This window comes from Watersipora subatra, chromosome 8 (assembly GCF_963576615.1).
Source record: "Watersipora subatra chromosome 8, tzWatSuba1.1, whole genome shotgun sequence".
Lineage (NCBI taxonomy): Eukaryota > Metazoa > Bryozoa > Gymnolaemata > Cheilostomatida > Watersiporidae > Watersipora > Watersipora subatra.
Genome location: NC_088715.1, coordinates 281,129 through 303,001, shown reverse-complemented (window position 1 = coordinate 303,001; position 21,873 = coordinate 281,129). Strand labels below are relative to the sequence as shown.

General features: G+C 36.8%; 1 protein-coding gene across 1 annotated transcript in view; it reads right to left on the bottom strand.

Annotated features, from left to right (window-relative positions):
- LOC137401912 (nestin-like) overlaps positions 1–21,873 on the bottom strand; it is a 1,051,237-nt gene that overhangs the window by 824,612 nt on the left and 204,752 nt on the right. The window contains exon 5 of the mRNA XM_068088387.1: positions 7,844–7,972. Within this exon, the coding sequence (XP_067944488.1) occupies positions 7,844–7,972 (129 nt within the window). The remainder of the gene's footprint in view (positions 1–7,843; positions 7,973–21,873) is intronic.

The following is a 21,873-nucleotide window of genomic DNA, read 5'->3' as shown; positions in this document are numbered from 1 at the left end:
CCTCCATAATTACAATCACTTATCTCATCTCCGTGCTGCCATACCCTTGGACTATTAATTTTGTGTTAAGGATGTTTACTTGATGGGCTTTGCCGGTTATTAGTTGTTTATTAAACGTTTCAAACAGAATTATAAAATAGGCCTATGCTGCTGGGGTAAACACCGTTGGGACATTAGCAAAATATGTGGGATACCGGTTTGTTGGTTAGTTGCTAGGTGACAAACAACTTTGTATTTATGTTTTGGAGGCAATATTTGTTTTAAGCCTGAGGTGCACCAGTTTAAATTATTCAGATACTGAATGTGTTCATATGCTAATCATTATCAATTGTCTTTCTAAAAGAAAAATAGAGATCTAAAGTCAGCCTGCTATGAGCCGCTTGCAGCATTTCATGGGTTATTAACTTACAATAACTTTTATTCACTGGGAGCAAAACAATACATGTTTGTTTAGCTACATGTAAATCATACAGCCAGTAGAATACAATCAATAAAAGTAATGTTCACAATGTAATGGTTGAGCCATTTGGGCTATTGCTTCATTTACTCCGCTTCTCACAATGAGAAACTTACGTGTGTAGGAAGACCACAGATATACCATAGCCCAAATATACTGCCATTCACCTGGTTCAAATTCTCTTGCAAGGTCCCTGGATTAATTGCTCAGAAGATAAAGCTAAGAATTGATGCATAACAAACATTAGTACATAGAAGTTTGTGTATAAAATAGTTACCATACAGTATCTTTAGTGTATTTAGTGGTTATGATGTGCAATAAAATGAAAATTATTGAAACTTATTGAAATATGTTGAATGATGTGATTGGACCATTGAAGTCATTCAAATGAAATTAAAACCATTATAAGGGTTAGACATCAGCTACAAGTTGATGCAATTTTTCTCTTTGTAAATTAGCCCTGGTCAGGGAAATTCGTGTTTTAATGAGACCATTTTTTTGAGCGGGCAGATTTTGAGTGAGCAGTGTCATTTATAATCAGCATATTTGAAAAGATGCTATGAGCAATACACATACGATTTTTTTTGACATACATGACTACAAAATTTTTATACAGGTCATAATAAGGTCATTGAACAAGTACTAAGGTAATTGACATTTTTATTATTCATGAATTTCTTTAGCTTATTAAAAAAAATAGCTTCCTGTCTGCACACTCTTAACAAACCGTATAAAACAAATCGAGCCATGAAACTAATTTGAACCAGCTATCTTTATCGTTGCATACGGCAAGAGTAGGTAACTCCTCGGGCAAATGTGTGCATAGCTTTTAAAGCTGAATGTCAATCCTGATTTCTTTCAAGCTCATTGATTATTGTAGCGTCAGACCCCACAATATGACTACTTTCATTGAAACGACTTATATCATTAAATGGCATGCAAGGACTGATGTGCCACAGAGGGCTGAAGGGTTTGGAAGAGCTTCGAGAAATAATCGTTTACATACGAGTGCGGGTTGCCTATGCCGGTTTATTAGTTGGTTGCTAAGCGACGAGCACACTGATGTTGATGTTATGGAAATTATATTGGTGTTAAACATTGAATGCACTCAGTTTTATGATTATAACTTTGAATGGTTTAAATACTATTTGCATATATTTGTTATTCCAACAAATCAAAATTATTGTAGTCAAACCTGTTATGAATAACTTTCAGTCTTTCACATACTTACAATAACTTCAATCCACTTGAAGATAAACAATACCTTGTATGTTTAGCCAATTCTCACAGCCACCTGATTACCTACATTAAAATAAGGTATTGTTTACGGTGTAAGGGTTTCTTCCCTTCATGGCTATAGCTTGATTAACTCCGTCTCTCACATAAAGAAGGCTTGTTTGAAGACTGTAGAAATAGTACAGCTCGATTTTACTGCAAATCAAATGGTTATAACTCACTGGATTCTCTTTATGATTTTATTACAGATCCTGTCAGAGGTTATAGTGACAGTCACATTACTCTCATATCGAGTCTCAAATCGTTCCTTACACTGGACCTTGATATGAAGCTAAACAATTCAGCGTTTAGTTGCCAAAGCATTGATGTCTGGAGAAAAATGACTAATCAAACTGCACCTCGTGCACCATAAAGTTATGGATTGAGCAAGTTTAGCCATATCGCTCAGCATCAACTCGCTCCGCCGGATCTAGTGCAAATTGGCAGCACACAGTCTGATCAATGATATACAGCCCCCCAAGGATAGCCGAAGGCTATCATTCAGGCATGGCTTAATGATCGAGCTCTGTTAGGATTGTGCTAGCCTTGGTTTCGGAGCTAACACAATTCTCACAGGGCGATCATGTTGCCTTGTTAGGTTCTGGAAAACACGACTCGCTTTTATCGTTTCATTAGCTCATTCAGTCAGTAGACCCCGCGGTTCACTATAGCAAACCTGGAATTTCTATAATGGGGTAAGAATGGAAAACGCTGACAAACGGCCATATAGTGTGAACCAGCCATTGAGCCTCTGTCTCCCTTGACTATAAATGGAGCCTCAGCGAGTTACTGATATGCATGACAAATACAGCTGTGATGAGTTGTAAATAAAACATATATAGTTTATGAAGATAATATCTTCTTGTATCCTTCAGTCTAAATTAAAAGTCACTAACTGGCATCAATACTTTAAACTTCCAAAACTTTTATTAAATGGAATCATATGCTAACTACCATTAATATTTTATTAATCAGTGAGAACATCTCTTTACTTTTAAGCCTGGTTTCTATTTACGCCGCAAGCACTGGCTATCAGAGGTGAAATGTGAACCTAGGCACCGAGTACCAATGGTAGTTGCCGACAGTCGACATAAGAGTCTAGCACGGTTCAAATTTTGCAAAAAGCCGCAGGAAAACCATTCCCGAAATGCACTGTATAGGTCAGCATTATTTAAATGGCATGGTGAGCAAAATTGTTTATAAGGTTATTAGTGATGAAACCTTATGTGAACAGAAGCCGCCGAGCCTAGCGTCGCAAGTGCTTGGCTGCACAAGATTACCCTGAGGTCTTGCAATTGATATGGGAACCCGCTTTAGGCTTCTTATGTATACAAACCACGTCAATGACTGTTTTATCAGAGCATCGCTACACCCATAACGCCGGCTGTTGTTAAGAGAACATGAGAATAATATACTTTATCTGAACCATCTGTGTCAATAATTCCACCCTCTCATGGTGACAGGAAGAAGCAGCTTTTAACTCATTTAAAAGATATGTGACAGCAGTTAGGTCTTTGTATTTTACATGAACAGTCAATTTTAATCTGGAGGATTTTCTCATGATATAACCTTCAAGTTATATTTATTTGTAAAAAGAACCAGACATATTGCTGGGTATGAGACATTATCTTGTAACATATAAGTAATGGTGCAGTCCATGACGGCCTCAGGTCATCAAAAAACTCCTCATGGTTTACTAAACTAAAGGCTATTTTCGAGGCTACCTCAAATTTTAACCTGTTAGGAATTATTAGTCATGCTCATCAATTCAACATCATTACTGCCTTATATAGAGAACTCACAAGTTTTGATATAATTTACTTATATAGTGTGGTTGTTTAAGAAAGGCTAACCGTGCAATATTTACAGATGAAGAGACAAAGTTAAAAGAATAAGTATATTTAATCAAGAATAAATAAATAAAAGCAAGGTGTATTACAATATAGAGAACAAAATATGATCACTTTGAAGATACATGTTTAGTGTGTCCCAATACACTATAGGCCTGCTCTTCCGGCTCGAGGACCGACTGGTCATTTTTCTTTTAGCCTGAGTTTGGCCGGTTCGAATCGAGTCGACTTATCGGTTTGGTTTGTCCAAATCGTAGTTCACCTGGCACTTTCAGTGTGTGTCTGGGTAGATTTTCAGTTGCGGCTACCACACTATGCACTGTCTGGGTCGTGATATTGATTGCCTGTTGAATTTGTATCACCTGGAGTCTGTAGGTACGCAGCAAATTGTTCCATCTTCCTTTGAGTAGCAGACAGTTCTGAATAAACAGATATTTCTCATTATAATTAATATATAAACAAGGGTTACTTTTACATATGAGCCGGAAGATATCGATGACAAATCTCTATCAACATGCAAAAAGCAGCCTAAAAGTCAAACTGCTGCCATTTTGATTGAACATCTTGAGCTTATGCAGTAAATTCTAACATACTATGTAACTCATGCAGCATCAACATATCCACATAAAGTTACCAGAAGTGAGTCATGATTGATCAACCACAGCCTTATAGAATCAGACCATCAGAGCAATACCACAGCTACTATAATATATACTAGTAGGTAATTTATAAGTTACTAGCATTGGGTAATACTAGATACTCAAGATATGAGGTGGAGAGTAAATAGTCTTCTAGACCATAGGTGAAAAACCTTCTTTTACATGTGCCACACTGTTACTGCATATATTTGTGCTGCATGTATTATACTTATATATTTGTGCTGCATACACATATATTGCTGCTATGCTGCAATATATACATGCTGCTATGCTACATATATTGATATATATTCTGCAATACATATATATTTGTGCTGCCTTATATTTTACTGCATATATTCGTGTAAATATATCTGCCTACCCGGACTATGACATGCATATCCAATTACAAAAGTAACTGACTTCTCTCCCTCAATACTATACTAACAATGGGCTAGTGAACAATAACATAGGAAGTTACCTTCTGCCTGCTGCTGAGTATCTCTCTGCAGAGCAGATAATTTCTGGTTGCTTTCTCTCTGTAGAGCGGATAATTTCTGGTCACTTTCTCTCTGTAGAGCGGATAATTTCTGGTCACTTTCTATCTGTAGAGCAGTAAGTTTCTGGTCACTTTCTATTTGCAATGTTGTTATTCGTTGTCTAGCGTCATCCAAAGCTATAACAGAGTGAAAAAATATTGCTGATAGAAATTCAACACTTTCACTGCTCACATTTGACAATGGCAGCAGGTGCTGCACGCATTGGTGCTTAGATGTACCTTAGCACATTTACCTGCTAACAAAGCTTTGATATGCATTGTCAATTACGGAAGCAAATGACTTCTCCTCCTCAGTACTATACTAACAATAAACTAGTGAAACAGTAACATAGGAAGTTACCATCTGCCTGCTGCTGACTATGTCTCTGTAGAGCGGAAAGTTTCTGGTAACTTTCTAGTTGCAGTGTTGTAATTCGTTGTCTAGCATCATCCAAAGCTGCAGCAGAGTGACAACAACTTGCTGATAGATATTCAACAATTTCATTGCTCACATTTGACAATGACAGAGGATGCTGAATACATTGGTGAGTAGATGTACCTTAGCACATTTACATGCTAACAAGGCTTTCATATGCATTGGTTATTACAGAAGGAACTGAACGAATGGGCATAAAAGCAGGAATGTAAATGGTAGCGCAGAGACTGAGGGGTGTAGAAGCAGGGATGTATGTAGAAGCACAGAGGCAGTGAGTAGGGTCACAGAGGCAAGGGCCTAGAGGCAGAAACAAGCAGGCCTGGCAGGTGTGGGTGGCCGAGCTGAGTCTTGAGCTGCTCTATAATTATTTTACTTTATGTACATTGCATATAGTAGCGTAGAGGCTGGCGATCTTGCACACAAGTAGGCAGGCAGATTATGTGGAGTGCGATCGAGTCGTGTACTCAGCACTGAAATTGTGCAATCGGCCTTTACTCGAAATTAAAAGCGCATGAGCTTCATGGACTTGCGCAAGCTTGCAACAGGTTGGCTGGCTGACTTCCAAGCGGGTGGGCAAACAGGCTGTTAGGTGCTTTTCGTAAGAGATGAGGTCGAGTACTACTAATAATAGCTTGACTGCTCAGCAAGCTAAACGCTGAAAGTTTGATCGAGCTTCTTGCAAGACAAAACTTTCGCGAGCATGCATACGTATGCATTTCGGCAGGCTTGTCGCTTGATGAAGTTTCAATCCACTCACTCTAATTCAAAAGTAAACTTATTTCCCTGGCTGAATAGTGACTGGTCACTAGATGCATTGTAGTAGTACTGAGTGTTTCACGCGCAAGAAAAATGAAATTTTTTAAAAAGTTATAAAAATTTGTAGCTATTCCCAGCCAAGCCAAACATACCTGCTATACCACAGCCAGTGCTATAGCTGTGTACTGGAAGAGAGAAAGACCGCTTCTGATAAAAATAAAATTTGATGTCATTTTATAAGAAATCCTCCAACCAGCACTAGCAAATATAAAATTCATCAAATACTCAGCATCATACTAGCTGTTCCTAGTACACCTGCCTTAGAAGATGGAACCACATAATGTCTTATAGTTCATAACAATCGCAAATCGACCACTCTGATTTTAATATTTATATCAAAGTTTAGTATTGTTATAGATTTAAAGCTTGAATATTAAAGCAAGAAACTGCTACAATATGTACTTTAGTCTGTCATTCAGTTTACTACTAAACATGATAAAGGATAGAGTCATGTTATGTTAGGAACAATTAAAATGCTGTGGATAATCTACAGCAGTGTAAAATATGGTTGTAATACTTTCTACTTTCCATCAAAAACTGCTGCATAGATGATTAGCTATTCACAAAAAGTAGTGTAATGTTTAACCTCTAACCTCAGCTTGAAGGAATGACTCACTAGTCTACCACTACATACAATAATCATAGTATCATTCCTATTGTGTTAAGTTCTTCACATCTCAGACATTTCAAAATACAGAAATATTAACAGACAGAATAGTGTGGAACACGAGAGTCAAGCTACTGAGTCTGCCACAAGGAGTTGATATTTAAAGAGCTGCTAACATCACTTCAATCCTACCAGTTTTGAATATTAATATTAATTTAAATACTCAGACTATACACTGTTCAGCTGTTCTTCTCATGTGCCACACTGCTACTGCTCATATTTGTGCTTGGATGTAAATACTGTAGATCTGCCTACCCTGAAGGTGTGGTCACACGAGCACCGAACCGACGTAGGATCGGTTCGGTTCGGAGGCTGGTTTGGTTCGTGGCACATGTCACACGGCCACCGAAGTAACTTCGCTTCTTAGATACCATACGTATAGAGACAAGACACGGTTTCATTGGTAGTTTTTATGTATTTGAGTTAAATATTTCTATTGTAAACAAAAAAACTTTGTGGAACAATTATAATTACACAGCAGATTTATCAGAAGATTGTTCAGCTGCTCAAACTAAATCACTCGATACAAATATTTTGCTAACCCTTCCCATCAACATAATTATATTTTTTTATTAACATATGATTGTTTTTCTATGCTGAATACTTAACAAACAAAAACAGTCTTTATCATTGTACTGTGGTTTTACATAAATAAATCAGTCAACGATACTTCATCAGGATGAATATGACACATTAGTTATATTCCACACGAAAGAAAATCACAACCATTCCCTTACATTTATGCAAAACTTAAGTGCAAAATATTACATTTATGCAACCCAATCACAAGTCAGGGTGAACCTTGTCGTAAATTGCTTCATGTTGTTTATTTAACGAAATAAAAGTATCGTCCCATTTCTTTTTTAACTTTACTAGGAGAAATGTGACGCGTGCTCGCTAGAATTTTAGAATTTCAACCAGCCAATAAGAGCAAGGGTTCGGCACAAAATTTCGAGCAGTACCGAAATAGTTCGTTTCGGCCAGAAATGTCCTCAGTCGAACTTTTTAGAGCTGAAAACGACGTCGTTTTGCGTCATTTAGTTCGGTTCGACGCTCGTGTGACCACCCCTTGACTCTGACATGCATAGCCAATTACAAAAGTAACAAACCTTTCCATCAGTACTATACTAACAATGGACTAGTGAAATAATAGCATAGGAAGTTACCTTCTGCCTGCTGCTGACTATGTCTCTGTAGAGCTGATACTTTCTGGTCGCCTTCTCTCTGTAGACCAGTGAACTTCTGGTCACTTTCTCTCTGTAGTGTTGCGATTCGTTGTCTAGCGTCATCCAAAGCTGCAGCAAAGTGAAAAAAAACTTGCTGATAGATATTCAACACTTTCATTGCTCACAATTGACAATGATAGAAGATGCTGAATACATTGGTGAGTAGGTTTACCTTAGCACATTTATATGCTAACAAGGCTTTCATATGCACTGTTAATTACAGAAGGAACTGAATGAATGGGCATAAAGGCAGGAATGTAAATGGTAGCGCAGATACTGAGGGGTGTAGAAGCAGGGACATATTATGTAGAAGCACAGAGGCAGTGAGTGGGTCACAGAGGCAAATGTCCAGAGGCAAAGGCAAGTGCCTAGAGACAGAAACAAGCTGGCCTGGCGCAGGTGTTGGTGGCCGATCTCAGTATTGAGCCGTTCTATAAAAATACTCTACTGTATGTGCATTGTATATAGTAGTGTAGAGGCTGGCAATCTTGCACACAAGTAGGCAGACCGATTATGTGGAGTGCGATAGAGTCGTGTACTCAGCAGTGAAATTGTGCAATCGGCCTTTACTTGAAATCAAAAGCGCATGAGCTTCATGGACTCGCGCAAGCTTGCGACAGGTTGGCTGGCTGACTTCAAAGCAGGTAGGGCAAACAGGCTGTTAGGTGCTGTTCGTAGGAGCTGAGTCCAGCGTACTACTAATAATAGCTTGACTTCTCAGCTATTTAAACGCTGCAAGTTTGATCGAGCTTCTTGCAAGCAAAACTTTCGTGAACATGCACACCTATGCATTCCGGCAGGCTGGTCGCTTGATGAAGTTTCAATACACTCACTCTAATTCAAAAGTATGCTTATTTCCCTGGCTGAATAGCGACCGGCCACTAGATGCATTGTAGTAGTACTCAGTGTTTCACGCGCAGAAGCCATTCGCGCTCTCAAGCAAAATGAAATTTTTTAAAAAGTTATAAAACTTTGTAGTTATTGCCAACCAAGCCAAACATACCACGATATGTAATGTGTGAGATGAATAAAACTAAAACATCATTTCATATCTACAGGACTTAATGGAAGAGAGGTTGATTGTATCTGGTAAAAATAAATTTTGATGTTATTTTGTAGGAAATCCTCCAACCAGCACCAGCAAATATAAAATCATCCAATACTCAACATCATACTAGCTGTTCCTAATACACCTGCCTTAGAAGATGGAACCGCACAACGTCTTACAGTTCAGAACAACCGCAAACCAACTATTCTGATTCTATTCTTCAAATCAAACACTTTTTGTTATAGATTTAAATGCTGATTATTGAGGCATGAAGATGCTACAATATGTACTTTAGTCTGTCATTCAGTTAACTACTAAAAATGACAAACGATGGAGTCATGTTATGTTAGGAACAACTACAATGTTGTGAATAATCTACAGCAGTGTAAAATATGGTTGTAATACTTTCTACTTTCCATCAAAAACTGCTGCATAGATGATTAGCTATTCATAAAAAGGAGTGTAATGTTTAACCTCTAACCTCAGCTTGAAGGAATGACTCACTAGTCTAACACTACATACAATAATCATAGTATCATTACTATTGTGTTAAATTCTTCACATCTCAGACATTTCAAAATACAGAAATATTAACAGACAGAATAGTGTGGAACACGAAAGTCAAGCTACTGAGTCTGCCACAAGGAGTTGATATTCAAAGAGCTGCTAACATCACTTCAATCCTACCAGTTTTAAATATTAACATTAATTTAAATACTTAGACTATAAACTGTTCAGCTGGAGGCTGGAGACAAGCAGCACTCTGTCTATACAAGTATGGCGCCTTACAGTGCCTCGCCTTGCGCGTTCACAACTCGAGTTGTACAACTCGAGTTGCCGTGTTGTACAACTCGGCCTGGGTTTTTGATGAACTCGAGTTGCGTTACGCAAAACTAACACGGGTTCGTAAAGAAAGCAAAGTGAGTAATTGGGGTGTTTCATTTACATAAATTTAATAATAATAATTTAAATATGTATACATATTTAAATTATATATATTGGCGAGATTTGCGCATATTCATTTCTATAAATTTAAAGAGACAAAAACAATTGTAGAATGTAAAAAGCAAACTAAAAACAATCTATATGAGAACCGAGCAGCAAAATTTTTTTCCCAAACAGGTTTACATACGACAGTAAAATTTGGGCTCATGTTTGGCTTTAGTAATTGAGTTTTAGTAATCAAAACCTACATCATTACATCGAAAGTCAATAGTTATAATTAGAAAGGAACACAAAATTCCAAAATTTTATTCAAAATGGCTTTAATTAATGAGTTTTAAGTGAGCGCCTCTTACGTTTAAACATCACTTTTTGAATGATAACATCAGTTTTGTTACGCTATTTAGAATTTTGTGTTCCTTTCTAATTATAACAATTGATTTCTAATGTAATGATGTACGGTTTGGTTACTAAAACTCAATTACTAACGCCAATCATGAGCCAAAATTTCACTGCCGTATGTAAACCTGTTTGAGAAAAAGAAAGTCGCAGCCAGCCGGGCAACTTCTTTTTCATTTGAAAAAAGGGTCATCTCTCTAGAATCTGACAATAAACTGAATGAACACCGAAAATGAACATAGAAATTATCTCAACGGCGTTTAATGTTGCACCAAAATAAATTCCGTATATAGAAAATATTGCTAGAGAAAATAAAATGATGAGATGTTCTCAAGCCGAGTTGTTGAACTCGAGTTGCTGTTGAAAGAACTCGGCTTGGGTTTTGGTGAACTCGAGTTGTGCAACTCGAGTTGTACAACTCGAGTTGAGAACTCGGCACAGTATAATTCTAATAATTCGCTATTAGTTCTAGTTTTACAGTACATACATAGTTTAATTTCTATTAGCTAACGGGTGCCTCTTTATGTACCATCGTTAATATAACCATATCTACGGTTATGCTACCGTAATACCAATATATTGCACCTTACTTTTGAAAAGTCGGGTTGCGCGTTCACAACTCGAGTTGTGCAACTCGAGTTGATCAACTCGAGTTGCAAACACGCAATGCGAGGCACTGTAAGGCGCCATAATACAAGACTCAGTGAGTTTACAGGAAAATAGAGCTGCAATTATCCAGGGCATGTCCCAGGGTTCAACAGTAAATGTATACAATGAATGAACTACCAGCATTTAGTTTAGATTTTCAGTAGAAAGTTGTTGAGACTGAAGAGTTTAGCAGTAGAACAGTTCAAGTGAGTAGCTGGTACCACACTGTATAACAATCCTACCTTCTACTACTGGCTGCTTCTCCCATCTCTTTAACAGCTCTGATGATTCCTTCTTTCTCCTATACTCAGCAACCTCCAATGGAGTCCTGTTCTGTTTATTCTTCATGTTGAGGAGTGAAGAGACAGTCACTAGAGACACGGATCGTAATATAACCTTCAGAGCAGTAGTCTGTCCTCTGCATGCTGCACAGTGTAGTGGAGTGTAGAGGTTGTTATCCTGTATGTTTAATAGGGATTCTCTTTGTAGTGAGGAGAAACTGTAGAGGAGGGACTCTATACACTTGCTACTTCCCCACCATGAAGCCAGTCCTATAGCTGTGTAACCATCTTCAGTCTTCTCAGATACAAACTTGTACTTCCTCTCATCACTCACTGTGTCTATCAGTAACTCTACACACTCACTGTTGTCTCCCCTCCTTACAGCAATGTGTAGTGCTGTCCATCCATTCTTCCACTTCATCAAGAGCAACTCGTCTGCTGTTCTTCTGATTGGTGAGAGAAGCAGACGACAGATTTCTGTGTGGCCTCTAAATGCAGCTAACATAATAGCTGAGTATGAGTCATGCTTGATAGTAATCAGTAACCTCAGTAGCTCAGCTGGTTGGACTGTCTCTAAGGCTGCCCTCAAAGCACTAATCTCTATCTTTCTATCTCTAACATAATCCTTCAGCAGCCCTTCCATGTTTAACTGTAACATATGTACTGCACTCTATTAGCTGCTGCATACAGTAAAATATGATATAGAAATGAGTACAAAATGTGACTCAACTGCAGAGTTGGAAAGCTGCCAACCATAACCGAGTGGCTGCAGGTGAACCCTGGATATTTACAGAATATAAAAATAAGGCCAGGGAAGTCAGACTCTGGCAGAGCTGAGAAACATGAAATATCTGCAGTAGGAAGTGATTGCTGGTCTGATTATGACTGAGGAATGAGACCAGAGCCTCCTGACCTTAACTTAACCTCACTACATGACAGACTCTATGAGTCTCCTCAGAGTAGAGAGTGATAGTCTCAGGAGGTCAGAGTTATATTATAATCACACTGACTCAGTGTCTCTCCTCATCTACTCTATTATTCCCAGAAAGTACAATATTAACAGATGCTAATATAATATATAAGTTATACTTACCTGTTGCTATTTTGTTTGTCACCTGCTCTGACTACTACAAGCTTCTTAATAGGTTGTAGCTGGTTATAATAATGTTATCTGTCTCCTGATTGGCTGAGCTGAATAAGAGTAACTCAAACAGTGATTCATGATGAATTTATCAGATATTGAATAAAAGAATAGAAGCTAGTTGTTACTGCAGCTTCATGATTGGCTGGTTATACAGCCTTTTAAATTGCTGGTTGCACTTGTTGTTCATTATTTAAAGTGAAGTTTATCTGCTTGAAATGACTAAAAATGCACTTGAAATATTGGCAAAAATTATATTTAGCCAGTTTGATAACAAACTTTAACTAAATATTTTTAATTTCATATAATAAAATAACAAACAATATGTTACTTTTACTAGTAACAGAATGGCATCGGGCACTATAAATATTCACACTGTGACCACTGGTAGTAATGTGACGAATAGCAATTTTTTATAAAATAAACCTTTATACAATTCATGTTGCTACAATTAAATAGAACTCAAGATAAATATCCGTTTTTGATTAACATGTAGGTACTAATTACAATGTTTATATTTCATTTTAGTAATAATCAATCACAAACAGTAGATAGTTAATGAAAATATTTAAAGACTCAAGTAAGTACATGTGTGTTAAATATCCCAGCATATCAGCCACTCACACTCAGCTAGCAACAACAGTGCATAACTTATAGACACTTGCTAACCAATGTCACACATAGTAAGATAGCTAGTGACAGGTGCTACTCAAGGTCTACTAATTAAGGCTACTGTTTCTCAGATAAATTCCCAAATACCAAACACTTAGTGTAAGGGCAGATAATAACAGCATTGAGGCCAAGTATGGTTGAAAGCTTGTTACACTTTTCAAAGACACATGAAGTTTTGCTTGAAATAAGGATTTGTCCGCCCATTGCAAAATGTGGCCATAGTTGTGATAAGTTGTGCCAGCTTAAATCAATAAAATTAGATATTTTATCTTTGGTCAGTTTATCATGTGACAAGGCAAGCTGGCAGTAAGTGAACATTATTTAAGTATTGTTACGACTTTTCTAAAGACAAAGTTTGGTATTAGCAGCTGCAATCAAAAAACAGTTAATAAATTCTATTCAATTTATTTTAACTCGCCGTAAAACCTTTAAATAAACACTACCTCCATTTGAACATCACTTTGACATTCTTTTAAAACTTCACAAGCCCATAATGGCGAGTGACCAGCAGAAAATTGTTCTCAAAATTGTACTAATAATGACTCGGTTCCATTAATAACAAATAATTATAATTAACTTTGAAATCAACACCATAGAAATAATTATTAACTATCAGAATAATAGTAGTTCCTTTGTTTGACGCGGTCTTGATACTTTGATGCATGTATAAAACGGTTTACATTTACGATGGTATGTGAGCGACTAGTTTTAGTCTGTTTGCTGTTTTAGTAAGTTGTGCTTAGCGATGCCGCTATAGGTTTATCATTTGCGGGAAATGCAACATGTAAGTGTTTCGCTCTACTCAAAAATGTGTTTGGATGCTAATAGTGTTTAATTCAGCGGCGCAGAAGAAGATTAAATGTCAACAAACGTTATGGAAGATATTGAATAGCCAGAAGATGTTTGTTGTATCAAATGCAACAAATGGTTTGTTTGTCACTTGTTCGTGAATGTTAACATTTGTAACATCTGATAAATTATTACTATAAAGCTTGTAAAGTTCAAGATTTATAGCATATATTATTTAATAGCATCCGTGCAGTTATCCTAACGCGGATTGCAATGGATCGACCCTCATAACTCCTCTTCTATTGCATGTAAATGTCAGTTTTGATTGCAAACTGTAATTTACCTCCAAACTTGGTACAAAATAAAAAAAATTCAGATCACTAACAAATTGCAAGGCAGGGCAACAGAATCACATGCTATACATATCATCACGGGTTAACTGTAAACAATAGATATCAACTGGTAGAGATATTACTCGGCCTCCCATGCTTGTTATTTAGGGATCCTCAACAAGTTAGCAGATTTATTACTTTCAAAAGAGTTAATGACATTAAGGGTTACGACATTGACTTCGCCTGTAAAATGGTCAAACTTAGCTTCCTAAATTCAGATGAGCTATATGCAAAATACAACACCACCCTCTATTTGACTGCTATTATAAATAGGGAAAAGGTTAAAAATAGAATGCAATGTCATTCAAATAGAGATTTCGCGGTAATTTTAGTAGTAAACAATTCTAAATTATAAACTGAATATCCTCTGACATACTCTCCAAGTCAACTTGCACTGTCATTCAGCAAATGTTCCTCCGCAGATGACATAGGTTCATACGAGCAAAGTACAGAATAATCTCCATGTATAGTGAGCGTACATTGTCAACCTTTGGTTTGGTGTATCTAATCCTCAGATAGTTATCAAAGAGTAATAAACTTCTTGATGATATCAAACTTTTTATCATGTTGACCTGAAATTGTGAAAGAAGATGAAACTGTCCTGGAAGAATTAGCATGATTGTCACTCGCCATGATGCGCCTTAGATAAAAGTTCCATATAAACACACACAATCGTTAATAAATAATACAGGTGTGATGCAAGACGGAATTAAAACATGTGATACCACTTCTCTATCTGTATAGAAATTAAAAGAAACAGAGCTATAAACAAAGTATTAATAATAAATTACTAGTTATAGTTGATAGCTATAAAGTACTGTAAACTTTGCTATTATTAATATTATAATTACTATTATTACTTGTTACCATTATGTCCTACTGAGAGTCTCACCATGGAGTTGAGCTCCAGCCCTCTGTATCCCACTCAAGGCCCACCTACTATCCCATATTGTTAAACTCAAACTGACAGTTTTAGCTATTGCCACACAAGGAGCGACCACCCAAGTTATAAGTTGAGCTATTTTAATTCAGTGAATGGAAATGAAGAGAGCACTCAACCAATGTGACCAGCTGGCATTTACTACTAGATTGTTTGTCACATAATATAGCTTGTAAGCAAAACTTCACCGGACTACTATATGCTGACCCTCACCTCACCATTTTGTGACAATCACCAGAGAAATTAGGTTATCTTGATAAAAAGGTTATCTATATAACAGATAACTAGGTTATCTGACACTCCTTGATAAACTAGGTTAAAAAATCAGCAATGAAACCTGCGAGTGGTGACAGAATTTTTGGTAATCTATTTAGTAATACATTATAGTACAAAAATATTCTTAGATAGCAATATTAATCTTATGTGAACATCAACTCTCTTCCTTTGTAGAATACACAATAGAAATACTGTATGCCTCGACAAAAGAGCTTTCCAACTGGTAAGAAATTTGAGATACGAGATTAATTCTGAGCCGACACAAGCCTTGAGATATGAGATAAATTAGAGTTACTAGCATACGAGAGAGTTCCAATGCTTACAACAACAGCATCGCTCATTCTTTCTCGTCGGATAAAAATGATAAAGAAGGCTAGCGATGATTGAAAGTGATAAAAAGTCTAAAAGTGAAACAAAATGATCTTAATCGGAAAATATAAAAATGCAAAACGAAATTTGAATAAGCTTAAGGTAAAATAAAAACATATTTACAATTGTATGCGTAAATTAAGTTAAGTTAAATGTAAAGTATCTTTACTGTTGCGTAGCGTGACAAAAGTGTAGTGTTCAGATTGAGTTGTAGTCAAGTATTTCCTGAACCACCGCTAGCCTCTACCGTCTGTCTCGAAGGTGAGAACTCTATACAGTACTGCATATAAAGATGGTGTTTTATTGCAGAACATAACCATTAGATATGCACTTGTTACTTTTTGACTGTGGGTAGTGAATTAGCCAAATGAAAAACACAATTCCATTGAAATATCCCCTTTAGCATCCTCATTCTACTGTAAGGAACCAATTAATTCCTTTTTATTAATTACATAAGAAAAAATGTTTTGAGATATGAGAATTGGAATGGGAGCTATGTTCCAGAACTCATTAAGCTCGTATGTTGAAGTATGGCTCTATTTCTATTGATGAACCAGACGATATTAAAAAGCACGACAAAAATTAGTGAGGTATCACTTTGTTACCGTGCATAGATGCTTTGACTAGCAACACATAGAAGAACTTTGATATCCTAAATTAACACTCTCCTTATAACAAATCCTATCTGATATACCAGAAACCCACTGAATGCTACCTACATTTGAATACCACCTCTATTTGACTGTCACTTTGACTTTCTTTGACCTTTATGAACCCATAATATCAAGTGATCTATAGAAAAGGGCCCACAAAATTGTATTGATAATTAATCGCTAACAATAATAAAAATCGTTATTAATGTAAACGATACGATTATGTTTAATAGTGATAATATTTATGTTTCGCTTCACCCGTAGTAGGGCTAAATTTATCTTTCAACAATTCTGACGGGCCATTAAAGAATACACTGCCTGCCTCTATTTAAACGCCGCCTCAAATTGACCACCACTGTAAAAAAGGGTACAAAAATAGAGCGACATGGCGCTCAGTTGGAGGTTTTACGGTAATATATTTTAATACACAAGGTGAACATTTAAAATTAAAACTAGGAAGATTCTTTGAAGTGAAAAGTTATAAAAAAATCAAAACCTTTTTTACTCTTGTCTTCTATTGGTCAAGACATGTACTAAGTCTTCTCTAACGGAAGTAATGGGAGCTGGAGCCGACCACTAACCTATCTGGCGCGACTCTATAACTGCCAAAATAAGCAAGTAATTGGGAAGGAAACAGCACAAGATGTAACAGGAAAGCCACACAAGAAATAGGGTAGCTCTTTGTGATGTTCAGGGTACATGATGGGTCGAGATAAGCGAGTATTGTGGGTGGTGAATAAGTAAACATCTCTTTAAAAATAAATATTAGCAATGACATGAAATCTCTGTAAATAGGTAATGCTTAAATGCTGCGATAATGAAATGCTTATTGTAGAAGATTCATGGTTGATGAATATGACAAAAGCTATTATTAGAGTCACTAACTGATCAGTTCCCAATCATTAAAGTGATATGCATATGGAGAGTGTAATTCTCAATTTATGGACATGTGCAGGTCTATGTGGTAGATAATCAAGTATCCCTAATCTATGATAGATATTGTTGCACCATTGTTCTATTTCATCTGTTAGTTAATGAGGCTGAACCAGTACTGTATTGTTCTATTAGGAGATTCCGGAACCATCCGGAGCACTTTTCTTCCGTCAGAATCTCAGAAATTGCAAAATCGGCAGCATACATGGGGGAGGTCATTACGTGACACTAAAATTCGCAGGCCCGTATTCCCTGAGGCGGCTGGGCAGCTGAGCAGCCCCAACCTTTTAGTGGTCTTCCGCGGTTAATTACTAAGAGTTTCGGTCTAAGCTCATTCACTTGGAATTTCCAACAACTAATTACGTGCAAATTAAAACTAATTACGTCATGCTCTAGCAACTAGCGATGAACTTGGGAGGCTCACTAATCTAGTATTGGTTTTGCCTGCCACCAATCCAGTTGGCGAAAGATACTTTTCTGCAATGAAGCAAATCCAAGCATGAGGAACACCATCGGGCAGACTGTCTAAATAATCATCTAATATTACACATATATAAAGATGTTGAAATAGATACAGAATCTGTTGTAAAAGATTATTGCCATGGACACATTGACAGAAAAGCTTTTTAAAAGAGAAGTGTCAGGCTATAACAATCCAAGCCCGTATTGGCCGGCTGAGCCGCCCCAACTTTTTAGCAGTTTTAGGAATTGCTTTAGATAACTCAACCTCAACATCATTAACTCGAACAGTTGCCCAATGGCTACGGGAACGGTTTTTTGTCGCTGTAGAATATCACTTTATCCCAGCCATAGAGATAAACGTCAACTTTTAATAGTTCTTTGGCGTCATTATTATCATCATCGGCAAATTATTCTTGTTAACGACTGGTTTGCAAAAGGTCAGTTTTAACAGACATCCGCTTGGCAATGGCCAAAGGAAAGCGTAGAAACCTTCGGATGAACTTAAAATAAAATCGGCAAAATTGATCTTTGATGGAACGCTCAAAAGAAAAAGATGTATTTTTTTCTGAGCGTATCAACTGCAGTCATGTTTAGTATATTTTAATATAAAATTGTCCTGGCAGTCACCTAAAACAAATCTCAAAAAGTAGAAAAATGTTGATACTTTCTAATAATTTTTTTAAAACTTAACACGAGAGGCCCGGCTGAGGCCCTACATGAGAGAAACCTGTTGGGGGTCTTACACCGTCCCCTCCTATCAGTTCATAACTAGTCGCCTAACATTAGCCGCCCCAACTTGCAACCAGTGAATACAGGCCTGTAACAATCAATCTTCCATGTACACATGTACATGTATTATGTTTGCAGGCCAAGTTTGTTGCTTATTGTGTTCCTAGGTGGCCATAATTTAAACATAGTAAGTTTTAAGCAGGCCAAGTAATCTAATTGTTGTCTTTCCCTGGTGCCTGTAATATATTATTTAAATGTTGACTTGCAACAAAATTCACATTACAGGTATTTGATATCAGAAGATTCACCATGTCTTACTCTGCTGTGTTGTAGGTGCAAAATATGCGGAAACGTGATTACAAGCTCTTAAAAGCTAAAAAACGAACAGTTAATTGCAGCCACACACGACCGCCGTAGTTTGGATTTCCTTTCCAAAACGGCTCAAATGTGACGCAGTCGTGAGATATGGTTTCTGTTTACACCTTCATGCAACCTTATTCGTTGAAATATTTTCCCAAATATACTTTACGCATTCAATAAAACTATGTCTATTGTTCTGACGCATCTGTTTCATCGTCATTGTAATGCTGTCACTTTTAACAGTGATATCTTATAGCTTACTGTAAAAATTCTGTTTAAATTTTTTTAATCTGTTTAATATTTAACCTTACCTCGAAAGAGTACATATCATTGTCTGATAATCATGACGAGTCTGTTGGTCACTTGTGATAGTCGAAAAGTGCTGCAGAAATTATTTTCGAAGTATTGGGTCACATGATCAGATTACGACTTGCCAATTAAACCAGACCAAAACAAAACTGTAAAGTAACGAGCATCTATATTTGATACAGGGTCTTTGGTAAAACCCAAAGTGTTTGTCATAAACTAGTGCTACGATAAGTTTTATATTGAGCTTTTTATTGGCCTTTCAATTCACGTAGGAACATCACATGACAAAACAATAACCAAATTTCATGACGACGTCAGAAAAATAAAGAGATTCCAATTTAAATTTGTTTTTCGTTTTTGAGCTTTACGAGCTTGTAATCACATTTCCACATATTTGGCACCTACAACACAACAGAGTAAGACATAGTTAATCTTTTGAAACCAAATAACTGTACTGTGAATTTTGGTGAGAGTCAACCTTTAAAATTATTTATGTAACTGAAACAGGTGCTCTTAAATTTAAATTTTAAGAGACAAGGGTCAAGTTATAACAATTAATTTTTTATGTACACATGTACATGTATATATATTTATGAATATAAATGTAAATATACATATTTATGGTTACAACTCAAAACCATGTAACTCTGTAGCTAGCTCTCTTTGCAAGACTTGAAATGACTCACCTTGCCAGGACCTGGAAATCCACCTTAAATTATACAAGATATATATACATTTTAAAATGCCTTAAATTTGCTCTTAATTCTCAACATCTTTTTGGGGGAGGCCCCTCGAACCCCTTTTCTTTGGGCGGGCACTTCAGCTCCTCTCCCAGACCCTCCCCGCACGGCCAAGTCAGGCCTTCGGCAACTACTAATTGACAGTCTCCTGACCACTTTTTCTTTGGACAATACAGCCCTGGGCTGAACAATGAAATGATTTGAACATTGTAGAGTACTGAACTCCTGAATGTAAAAAAAGTATAATAAAAAGACCCTTTTGATGCCAGCTGTCATATTGGAGACTAATCAACAAATGGACAGACTAGACTTGAACTATGAGAATTTTATAGAAATACGCTGTTACAGTGACAGTCAAAGTAAACTTAGTCTTCAGTTCATGGTTTGCTCTGATTTTAAAATATGGCTGGCAGCACCAAGCAGCTGCACTGAAAATGTAAACATCAAGTGCAGATGTATGTAGATGCTTCAAACAAACGAAACATTAAAAATTTGAAAATAGGATTACCAAAAACAAAAAAGTTGGCATTTTGTTCCTGTCATGTGACTTATCACCACAGGTCATGAAATACTGTGTTAATAGTCTAAAAATAGAATAAGGTAAACTGATTAAATAGATGATAAAGAGAAGACAACTGAATAATAGAAAGCAATCGAAATCTGAGACTAGCAAATAAACTGATATGTTTCTCCTTTTATCTCATCAGACTTTAGGAGCATAAAAACTCGGTCAAGATTAAAACTGATGATGAGTGAATAATGAGACAGCAAAACCACAACTACTAAAGATCACAGAAATGCTGTTTGACAATGTTTTGACATCCATTTTCCATTTATTCATCCATCAATTTTCTCCCAAAACCTCAAGAGGTTTTGGGAGAAAATTTGGGATGAAGCTCCCAAAAGCTCAACTTGAGGTTTCAACAGAATCGCTTTGATATTGTAGCTTGCATACAATTAATGAACATTGCCTGACTGGTTGTGACTGCATGAAGACTGCAAATAGCATGAGGAAATATTTGGCTATTTGAAATGACATCATTCCAATAAATGGGGAGTGGAAAAGGCACCGACTGAAATGGAAACTAGTGTTTGGGTGTTGTGAATGTGTTGGAAACTAACATACCTGACTTATTCATAACATATTCAGGAGTATATTAATGCGCTTTTGATGGTAGAGCTAGCTGAATGACTTGGATAAAATGTGCCTAATCATAGTTCTGCAAGAGTGTATATCTATATATATAAGTCTCAAAGTATGTCGCCAGCCCAGTTGTTGCGATTAAAAATTAGGAATCAAAGATCTGCCTTGCAGATGACTTGATTGCACAACCTCCCTGTCGGCAGGCCAGCAATCTAATCCACTACACTATGATAGCAAAACTTTCAAGGGTTGCTAGCATTTTTATTACATCGGTTAAAATAATCAAGCTTGAAGCTCATGGAGTCATTAACGAAACAGTTGATTACCGTTATGCAAGACATAACTATTATTTAGCCGTCTGCCGACGCAGTCATTGTTTTAGTAAATACAAGTTTACTTTCGCTAGCTTACCAAGTATGTTGCTCAAATTCATTGTGTTGTTGTTTATCGTTGTTGTTGTTGCATTTGGCTAAAATATATAAAAGTGGGAGCCTGTCTGTCCAGCAATAGAAATCAGAATTTAGTGACCAAAATACGCTTCACAGATGATTGGACCTTGGCACTTGTAGTTCTAGAGGCCATGAGCTTAACCATTAGACTATGCTTTCAACTAAACATAGCAATCAATAATAGTGAAGATATTTATTACGTTGGTAATAATATGCATCACGACATTGCATCTCATGCTTGGCTCCCAGCCTCACCCGATGAATGCAGGATGTAGCAGGAGTAACAAAAGCAGC